The 9582-nt window shown below is 48.7% G+C and overlaps 2 protein-coding genes across 2 annotated transcripts; one reads left to right on the top strand and one right to left on the bottom strand.

Annotated features, from left to right (window-relative positions):
• The first annotated feature begins 3637 nt into the window (after positions 1-3637).
• Positions 3638-6001, top strand: LOC123057722 (fructose-1,6-bisphosphatase, cytosolic). The gene is made up of 10 exons (XM_044480636.1): positions 3638-4058; positions 4144-4218; positions 4316-4444; positions 4576-4689; positions 4783-4869; positions 4977-5047; positions 5130-5195; positions 5285-5371; positions 5444-5519; positions 5630-6001. The coding sequence occupies exons 1-10, from the start codon at positions 3852-3854 to the stop codon at positions 5741-5743; spliced, it is 1026 nt and encodes a 341-aa protein (XP_044336571.1). The 5' UTR covers positions 3638-3851; the 3' UTR covers positions 5744-6001.
• Positions 6002-6084: 83 nt separating this feature from the next.
• LOC123057711 (uncharacterized) lies at positions 6085-7968 on the bottom strand. Its single transcript, XM_044480628.1, has 4 exons — positions 7568-7968; positions 7151-7436; positions 6388-7056; positions 6085-6305 (listed from the first exon to the last, which is right to left on the bottom strand). The coding sequence occupies exons 1-4, from the start codon at positions 7837-7839 to the stop codon at positions 6219-6221; spliced, it is 1314 nt and encodes a 437-aa protein (XP_044336563.1). The 5' UTR covers positions 7840-7968; the 3' UTR covers positions 6085-6218.
• Between the last annotated feature and the right edge of the window lie 1614 nt (positions 7969-9582).

Genomic DNA, 9582 nt, shown 5'->3' with positions numbered 1-9582 from the left:
TCTCTCCTCCCGTTGTCATCTTTTAAGAAATTCAACAATTTAGAAGTTATGGTTTGCTAAAGAGTTACAAAATGATTATTGTGTTTTAATGCTTGTAATCATTGTTTGCTCATTGTGTTCTAATTTTGCTCTTCTCCTTTGTAGGATGGGGATGATGCTGATGCGACAAAGTTTACCATGGAAGTAGCTAGTGAACAAAACTCAAAAAAGGCAAGTATTGTGTATATAAACTCGTATCCTAGTTTGCAACAACTTATCTGATCTTGAATTTGGTTTAAAACCGAATCAGTGTTTGTTCTTTCTTTTAGTTCTATGATCAATGCTTCCCATGAACAAATGCACTCACAGTTTTTATATGACGCTAATCTAATTCTATATTGAAGATTAACATTTATAAATTCATTAGGGTTAACATTTTAACGACTTTAATGCTGTTGGAATCACTTTTCGTTGTGTATGATGGTGTTTATAATGATCTGAACTTTGTTTTGTATCGCTCCGTTTCTAAATATAAGTCTTTTAGACATTTCAAATGAACTACAACATTCGGATGTATGTAGACATATTTTAGAATGTAGATTCACTCATTTTGCTCTGTATGTAGTCACTTGTTGAAATCTCTAACTTATATTTGGGAACGGAGGGAGTATATTGTATGACTGTGCTTGATATTTTTCTGCAACATATTTGTGCTAATGCACCAAGTATGGAAGCATTTTCTCTTGATCCTTTATGCTTCTTAATGTTGACTGATAAGTTAAATCATCTACGTTTGCAGGGACGCAAGACAAAGTTTGACTTATTTGTTGAACGGTACAAACAAGACACTGTGAAATCTCAGCGGGTCCTCGATATACTGGTTGGTAAGCAAGCAGATATAGTTGATGACTGGTACAAGGAGATGGCTGAGAAATTCTTAGATGAAACCTGGATGAAAAGGCTCAAGGTGGTCAAAGTTGTACTTCCTCACGTGGCCAAAATCTTTTTCCTCTATGCGTTTGTGAAAATGATGCGGCAAAGCAAAGTTCCTATATGGAAATACCCTGCGGCTGCCCGAGCTGGCGGGTTAGCCGCGTCGCAGAAAATTTTGGAAGTGCTCGAAGAGGCTAAGAAGCTCGAAAAGGTTGAGAGGCTGAAGAATGGCGGTGAGACTGGGGAGGACAGCAAGCTGTTCTCGAAAGTGTGGGCGATCTTCAAGAGTGGTGGCACTACTTCCGTAAGTGTTGAGCAGAAGCTGGGGAAGGATGTGCCGAAGAAGGGGGAAGATGAGGACAAGTCAGGGGAGGATGAACCCAATGAGTAGCTTAGTCGATTTGTTTTGTTAGCAGTATGTTTCGTTGGCATCTGTATGCAGTGAACTGGGTAAATGTAGTTGGCAACTTGTGAATCAAATTGTGGTACTACTCTATCTTCAGTGGTTGCTCCATCACATTTATTGCAGGCGGTCTTTGGTATCGTCATTATGTGTGAATCTGCTTGTGATTCAAACTGTGTTCTCTTCAGTAGTCAATCAAACTGTATCATTTGCATCTTCTGCCCTTTCTTCAAATATCAGTCAGCAAAACATTGTCTTTGTCTGCAAGTGTATGCACGTGAACTGTGATTGCAAACGCCTCTGTGCTTGCAATGCGCAAAATTTGGAGGCAAGAAAAGGCCCAAGTACAGGGGCCGTGAGTTGGAACGAGGCATATATTTTAACTGCATGATTGTTGGTGATTGCGCAAGTTTTTTCTTGTGGAGCTGCCTATTTGTGTCCGCTCCCATTTGGAGGCTAATTTTGTTGTCATAAAATGTCCTAAAGCCGAACTGATCACCACTTATTTTGGCAAGGATAAACAAGTTGTACACATTTGGAGGCTAATTTTGTTGCCACAAAATGTCCTAAAGCTGATCACCACTTATTTTGGCAAGGATAAACAAGTTGTACACATCAAGAATGTACCGGACCTTGTTCATGCACCGCTGATTTTGAAGTTCTGGAAGAGGGACGCGTAGGCTAATTCAAAGTAAGCGGAAAACCACACTTTGAATGTCTACAGAAGTCGGTCATTCACATCTCTTTCACCAAGTTCCAAACCCTCTCTAGTAACCATGCAACCACCGTAGCCAAAGTTACCTATGTAGTCAAATGAGCCATAGCTTGGGGACTGGCGTTTTGGCTCCTCGGTGAAAAATATATCAAATGTTTTTGAAAAATTCTGAAATTATTTGTAGATATGTATTAGTGTCGCAAACATGCATGACAATCTTCATACGAAACGGAGACGGTGTTTCATTGGCAATAAATAAATAAATGTAGGGGATGGCGCCCGCAGGCGTCGTCGTCGTGGCCAGTATATCCGGCTTGGAGGCAACCAAGGGCGGCCGGAGACCAGATTGTGAGGCATGGTTTGGGACGGCGTTAGATCCAGGGTGGGCGCCCCCGAGGCCACCACACCCTGCCAGCACCATTCGCCCGCTACCTTGCTATCCGCACGACCAAGGGAGGCGGGCAACACCTACGGCAGCCGCTGGCTGTGAGCACTGTCACACCACCTCTTGAGGCCGCCGCTGGCTGTGAGCACTGTCACACCACCTCTGGAGGCCGCCGCGTCGGTTCCAAAGCCCCCCGCGCGCGGCAGGGCGGACATATCCTTGCCGCCACTTTTCCCGACGGTCGCGCGGCGTTTCGGTGACCCCCTTCGATGGCGGCTAGGGAGAGGAGAGGAGAGAGGGGAGGAGCGGCGGGCGGCGGGCGGCGGGCTAGGGTTAGGGCCACCTGAGCGTCCTTGCGGGAGTGACCCAGGGGCCGAGCGGTGCTATGAGTAATGTGCATATTGCCTCTCTTGGATATGCATTTACATTTTAGTAAATGAAATTAGATAGATAGGTTTTGTAACTGTAAATTTTTGCTATCCCCTCTCTTGTATCTGTATGTTCAAATTCAGAGAAGAAAGGAATCATGTGCATCCAAACAGGTCGGAATTGGCAACTTGAGTCATTTGATATTTGCAGCAAGCATTTCCAACAGTCGGCCAAACAACAAAAGTGGAACCGTAGCAATTTCAATTTTGGATTCCGGAGATGAACTGGAATCTGCACTTGAGCTCTGCAGACCAATTCAGTCCCTGCAACCAAGCGGAGGAACTCAGATTTTCTGCAAACGTTTGTTGCTGAAAGTTGATCATGATACGGTTGATGATGGCTACTCCTACACAGCAGCTGTTGCATCATGTATGGTTGAGGCTGACGAGCGATGGCTACAGGTCCTGAGTACCTAGGAAACAGGCCATGACATCAGCTCAAGTGCTGCTTCTTGTTGCCCCAAGGCCAAGGCTATCTATCCGTTCGTTGTCTACTTTAATGCCACTTCTTTGTGAAGCTTCATTAGTCAACCGAATGCAACATGCTTGACAGAGATGCTTGAGCCTTTTTCTTCTTCTTTATTATTAGCCTCTCCAAGTAAACACACGGGGAGCACAGGATCAGGTCGAACATACAGTAGTACGAACGGCGTCCGGGAGGAAATTATACATTTATACTGGTACTATCACCTAGTAGTGTCGTGGTCAAATGGGCACAAGCGCTTCCAGTTGCTCCTCCCATCTTTCCCGGACACGTCTGGCCGCGCTGCCGTTCCAAGCATATCCACGCTACGCTACACCGACGTGGAAGCCCGCACCGCACAACATCCGGCACGCCTCCCACCGGCTTCCTTCCGCCTATTTCAGTCCCCGAGACGCGCACCGGATGCCGCCTCCCATATCCCTCTCCCATCTCTAACAACTATCCGCGGGCGGTGCAATCTGTTTGTATCCGTCGCTCGCCCCCGACGACCGAGAAGAGCTAGCCTAGCGCCGTTGCTCGGGAAGATGGACCACGCGGCGGATGCGCAGCGGACGGACCTGATGACGATCACGCGGCACGCGCTGAACGAGCAGGGGCGGCACCCGGAGTCCCGGGGCGACTTCACCATCCTCCTCTCCCACATCGTCCTCGGCTGCAAGTTCGTCGCCTCCGCCGTCAACAAGGCCGGCCTCGCCAAGCTCATCGGCCTCGCCGGGGAGACCAACGTCCAGGCAAGCCATCCAAGCCCCCTAGCCCCTTTCCTCGCCTTGTTTTCAATCTCTGCGCGCGCGTTGACGGACGTGGATGAGAGAGCAGGGGGAGGAGCAGAAGAAGCTGGACGTGCTCTCCAACGAGGTCTTTGTCAAGGCGCTCGTCAGCAGCGGCCGCACCGTAATGCACTCCTCTCACTCTTCAGTTTCAGTAGATATCTTCCCGGTAAAGTAAGAAATCCTGAGCCAAGGATCTGACTTTGCCGTGCTGCGTGCAGTGCGTTCTCGTGTCTGAAGAGAACGAGGCGGCCATCTTCGTCGACGCGCCCCTCCGCGGAAAGTACTGCGTGTGCTTCGATCCGCTGGACGGCTCCTCCAACATCGACTGCGGCGTCTCCATCGGGACCGTATGGCTCCTCTTACTCTGCTTCTCCGAGCAGAGCTGCTGCCTGTTGACTGCTTCAGTACACCGTTCAAAAGCAAAGGCACGTCCCCGAATTACTTACTGTCATCTGATCGGTGTTTCTCCGTTCTGTAGATCTTCGGGATCTACATGATCAAAGACAAGGACAACGCTACTCTCGAGGATGTACTGCAACCCGGGACTAACATGATTGCTGCTGGCTACTGCATGTATGGGAGTTCATGCACGGTAATCACACCCCCTAATTAAAAGTTTTTTTCACTTCCACTACTTTACATCGATTCTTCATCCTAAATTGACTGCTGTTCTCACCGATGGCAGCTCGTGTTAAGCACTGGAAACGGTGTAAATGGTTTCACTCTTGATCCTTCCCTCGGGGAGTTCATACTAACTCATCCCAACATAAAGGTTTGTGATACAGCTTACAGCAACACAGTCGTTTCTACAATTTATTCACTGATCTGCAACAAAAGGTTAGCCTATTTTTACCATATATGTGCTTCTTGGTTGTGCAGATACCAAACAAAGGGAAGATCTACTCGGTGAACGAAGGGAATGCCAGAAACTGGGACGCGCCTACAGCCAAGTACGCAGTACATCTCATTTCAAGTTCACAAACATCAGTGTCTCTTAACAAGTTAAGCTGACTTCTCCAGCCAACATTGCAGGTACGTTGAGAGATGCAAGTTTCCCCAAGACGGCTCATCGCCAAAATCCCTGAGATACATTGGAAGGTCAGTGTCAGTCTTTCAGCTGTTTGTCTGACAGCAAACTGAAACTCTTCCACAGCTAATTCAGTCTGATTGCTCCTTCTGAATTTTAGTATGGTTGCTGATGTTCACCGCACCCTGCTCTACGGAGGCATATTTCTGTACCCCGCGGACAAGAAGAGCCCCAACGGAAAACTCCGGTACGCCGATGCGGACACTCTAGTTCGTGGTGTCCCCAGCTGATTATCCATATTGACAAGTGGTATTTTCAGTGTTCTGTACGAGGTTTTCCCCATGTCGTTCCTCATGGAGCAAGCCGGAGGCCAGTCTTTCACCGGCAAACAGCGGGTAAGGCCACTGAATTCACCAAATTCCTTTTGCTCAGAGCAGCACTTTATGTTATTGCCGATCTTTGGCGTGCTGTAACTGAAAAATGGCTTGCTGCGTTTGCGTTGCAGGCCCTTGAAATCGTTCCTTATGAGATACACCAGAGGTCTCCGATATTCCTCGGGAGCTACGATGATGTGGAGGAGATTAAATCGCTGTACGCTTCGGAGTCGAGCACCGCCTGATCCGAGTACCTGAACACACATACACATGTTCTGCATCGCGTTGCTGAAAGAACAAAGTTAAACTCCTCAGGTAGTGTTATGGTGATTCTGAGATCATTGTCATGGCCTCGACGTAACAATATCCGTGTATACATATATTTGACATATTGCACGCCATTTTAACAAGTATTCCCTCTGTAAAGAAATATAAGATCACGGACCACACCCCCTTACTTTTCATCGTTATCAGTAATAAGAGTTCACTGGTCTTGTAATTCATCACAGTTTTGCATTCAGAGCAAGGAAACCACGGCAAAACAGAAGCCTCATGCATTCAGACACCAATTAAGTTTGTAAGGGGACTGGACAAAACGATCATACACAGGAGAGCACGGCACCACCACCTGGTCAAATTAAACAGAACCAAAACAACCACCACCAGGACTCACTGATCAAGCAAATGCAGGGCCAGGCTCATCTCAACAGGCAGTGGCCGTCAAGTTGAATGTTCCTCCAGCCTACCGATGAACACGTCTGTCAGCGGTGTCTTGGAGGTAAGCATGGCCCGCAGCAGCACAACAGCCTGCAAGACAACGAAACCTCAACAAGCTGGACACAGTAACTGGTCTGCATAAATCTGAAATTCTAGCTACCTTATTACGTACCTCTTGTTTCGTGATGTTGATGTCCATCTCCACCACGTTAGCCTTGTCTCTGCCACGCCAGTGCTTCGCCACAGACATCGCAGAGGCCTGGTGCATGAGCAGATCATCGTCCACCACGTACTTTCGGTCTTCGACAAGCTCATAACAACAGCCAACACACGAGCTGTAGGATACCAGACCCATGAAGTTCTTTGGTTCCACGGCGTCTCTTTTGGGAGTGGAGCAGTCAGGGTGCCTGCAGAACGGGCTAAGGGGCGGATCCAGCAACGTCTCAGCGGGGTATCCGCCTGCTATGAAGCCTGCTGCGTCGAGCTCGACGACGCTGGCGTACAGATTGGCCATGCCGCCGGTGCCGAGAGGAGAGGCGAGGCCACTGTCGTTCATGTTCTTGATCACACAGCCCAGTGGGTAAGCCAAGAAACCGAGAAGCAGGTCCACGAAATCGTGCTTGCATTCAGCATACATGACCTTCTTCTCCTTGGCGTCGTAGAAAAACTTGGTCTTAAATTCTGATGAAGCTCCCGGGTCTTCACTGGGAGTTGCTACGATTTTTTGGTTCATGCTCGGTTTCACGGTGGCACGAGCGTCCTGACCACCGGTTCCCGTGGGTAGAAAAACATCGGTGAATATGGTATCCGACGACAGAGAAGCCTTCAGCATGGATATAACCTAAAGTTATACAGAATAATCCAAGTTAAGTTGTTACTAGAGTAGAGAAAATGCTTCAACTTCTAGGAGTAAATTGATGATTAAATTGTGCTACCTTGGGCCAGCTGACACACACTTCCACCTCCTCAAACCCGGGGAAGGCGGCCTCGGATTCACAGCTGAACCTGTGAATCAGCGAAGTGCATGCCGGTGTGATCGTCCAGCCATCGCTGATCACAAACCGTTCTTTACACCTCACGAACTTACCAGGCGAAGAGCCTGCTCCGCTGTACGCACGCACAAGTCTGTCCATGACTTTCCAACAGCTACAGAGATTGCCGTTCACCTTCAGGTTCGGCTGGTTATTGACGAACGCATCGTGGGTGAAGCTAAGATTGTACCTGAGCCCGAGAATACTAGGGTAAGTTTCAATAATAGAACTAAATCAAGAATTCAAGGTCAGGGAATCGGGCTAGCTAGATCATCATGCATGCATTAATTCGTCTCTCCAAGGAGAAGAGAAGATACGTACCGGTGCCGGCCACCAAACTCATGGGCGGTCGACGGCGTGAGAAGCATGCCATGGCAGGCCTCAACCTTGAGCAGCTTGCCTCCCGCGAGGCGTCTGACGCTGTTGCAGAGGTTGGAGAGGCATCCCGGCGACGGCGCCACGCAGAACTGGATCGCGGACAGCGGAAGCGTGAGGAAGCTGAGGAGGACGTCGACCAAGTTGGAGCCCGCGTCGGCGAACAGCACGCGATTGCGCGACCTGTCGACGGCGAGGTTAATCTTGATGGAATCCATGGGTGCAGTGCAGACTATTCGTACTACTAGTTCAGGGGAACTGTGGGATGGATGGATATGCAGGTGGTCGAAATTTGTGGAGACTCTGGGATCGTACAGGGGAGGAGTAAAGCGCGAATTTGAGGGCTTTTGTTCCTCCATTCCAGTGCTGCTTTACATGCAGTGAGGTTCGTTCCTCTATATGCTTTACTTTTTTTTTGATTGAGAGGACTCTTTATACTTTACTGCTTTAGGTATTTTTGTTCTTATATATATGGTTTAGCCCACTCACATCTATACATTTACTTATTTCAGAGGGTGATGTCGACTAAGATCGTCGTTGCTTGATGTAGAGGCCTAAGGTTTCGATCTCCTCTCCGAAAAAGAGGAGAAAAATGACAGCCGTCTAATTAATATCTTCTCTTCTACTATTTGCACAAATCTCATGTTTTTTTTCTTGAGGTAAAACCACGGCGAAGTATATTAATCGGGCACAATGGTTATGTTAGAATATCTGTCTAAACTCTTGTAATCTAAACCTCCCTCCTATCTCTACTTCTCTCGTTTCCTTCTCGGACTCCTCATGTATCGATGAATCCTAGCGATCATCGTAAACTTGTAAGCCACGACAGGGGCAATTCCTGTCCCCAATAAATAGACACAACGGGCTTCCATCGGGAGTAGGAACGCTTCCACAAGATCAAATCTTACATGGTATCAGAGCTAGCCTCTTCCCTTCTATCTAGCAAAACAGAAACCAAACCCTATCATCGCCATGGACGCAAACTCGAGCGCCGTCGTCCTCAACCTCGGCGCATCTCCAACAGAAAAGCTTGCAGGGGGGAATTACCTTCTGTGCAAGGCGCAAGTGATGCCGGCGCTGTGTGGAGCGCAGGTGACCGGCCTCCTTGATGGCAGCGATGCCGCACCACCGAAGACGGTGGAAACCACCAAGGCGAACAAGACCACGGCCATAGAGCCCAATCCTCTATATGACCCGTGGCTGTCGAAGGACCAGCAGGTCCTGAGCTATTTGCTCAATTCGCTGACCCCGGAGATCCTCTGTAACACCCCGGATGTAACTTTCCAATTTGTACTCCAACTCTTACCGTTTCCGGCGTTAAGTTATATTTATTTTCCTCGGGTTCAGGTTTTGTCTCTGTGTGTTGTTGTCGTTGTCATGCATCTCATATCATGTCATCATGTGCATTGCATCTGCATACGCGTTCGTCTCATGCATTTGAGCATTTTCCCCGTTGTCCGTTTTGCATTCCTGCGCTTCGTTCTCATTCGGTGGTCATTTCTAGCTTTCTTTCGTGTGTGGGGATTAAACATTTCCGGATTGGACCGAGACTTGCCAAGCGGCCTTGGTTTACTACCGGTAGACCGCCTGTCAAGTTTCGTATTATTTGGACTTCGTTTGATACTCCAACGGTTAACCGAGGGACCAAAAAGGCCTCATGTGTGTTGCAGCCCAACACCCCTCCAATTTGGCCCAAAACCCACCTAACTCTGCTCCATCATCTAGAGCGTTCGATCACGATCGCGTGGCCGAAAACCGCACCTCATTTGGACTCTCCTAGCTCCTCCAATGCCTATTTAAAGACCCCTCCGTTTTCAGATCTCCTTCCTCCCCGAAACCCTAAAAAAATCCACCTCGCGCGCCGGACGTGTCCGTTCCGGCCGGACACGCCGCCGCCGCCGCCCGCAGCCAGTGGCAGAGCGCCACGTGGCCGCCGCCGCGCCTCAGCCGCCGTAGCCCGC

Source organism: Triticum aestivum, chromosome 1A (assembly GCF_018294505.1).
Source record: "Triticum aestivum cultivar Chinese Spring chromosome 1A, IWGSC CS RefSeq v2.1, whole genome shotgun sequence".
NCBI lineage: Eukaryota > Viridiplantae > Streptophyta > Magnoliopsida > Poales > Poaceae > Triticum > Triticum aestivum.
This window is presented reverse-complemented; position numbering and strand designations above follow the sequence as displayed.

What these genes read in the sequence shown, in the direction of transcription:
- LOC123057722 (XM_044480636.1), top strand. Translation starts at nt 3,852, where the DNA reads ATGGACCACGCGGCGGATGCGCAGCGGACGGACCTGATGACGATCACG. An exon ending in TGTATGGGAGTTCATGCACG is followed by an intron (nt 4,690 to 4,782) that starts GTAATCACACCC and finishes CACCGATGGCAG; the next exon opens with CTCGTGTTAAGCACTGGAAA. An exon ending in TCCCTGAGATACATTGGAAG is followed by an intron (nt 5,196 to 5,284) that starts GTCAGTGTCAGT and finishes TCTGAATTTTAG; the next exon opens with TATGGTTGCTGATGTTCACC.
- LOC123057711 (XM_044480628.1), bottom strand. Translation starts at nt 7,839, where the DNA reads ATGGATTCCATCAAGATTAACCTCGCCGTCGACAGGTCGCGCAATCGC. An exon ending in TGTGTGTCAGCTGGCCCAAG is followed by an intron (nt 7,057 to 7,150) that starts GTAGCACAATTT and finishes GTATAACTTTAG; the next exon opens with GTTATATCCATGCTGAAGGC. An exon ending in TCAACATCACGAAACAAGAG is followed by an intron (nt 6,306 to 6,387) that starts GTACGTAATAAG and finishes GTTGTCTTGCAG; the next exon opens with GCTGTTGTGCTGCTGCGGGC.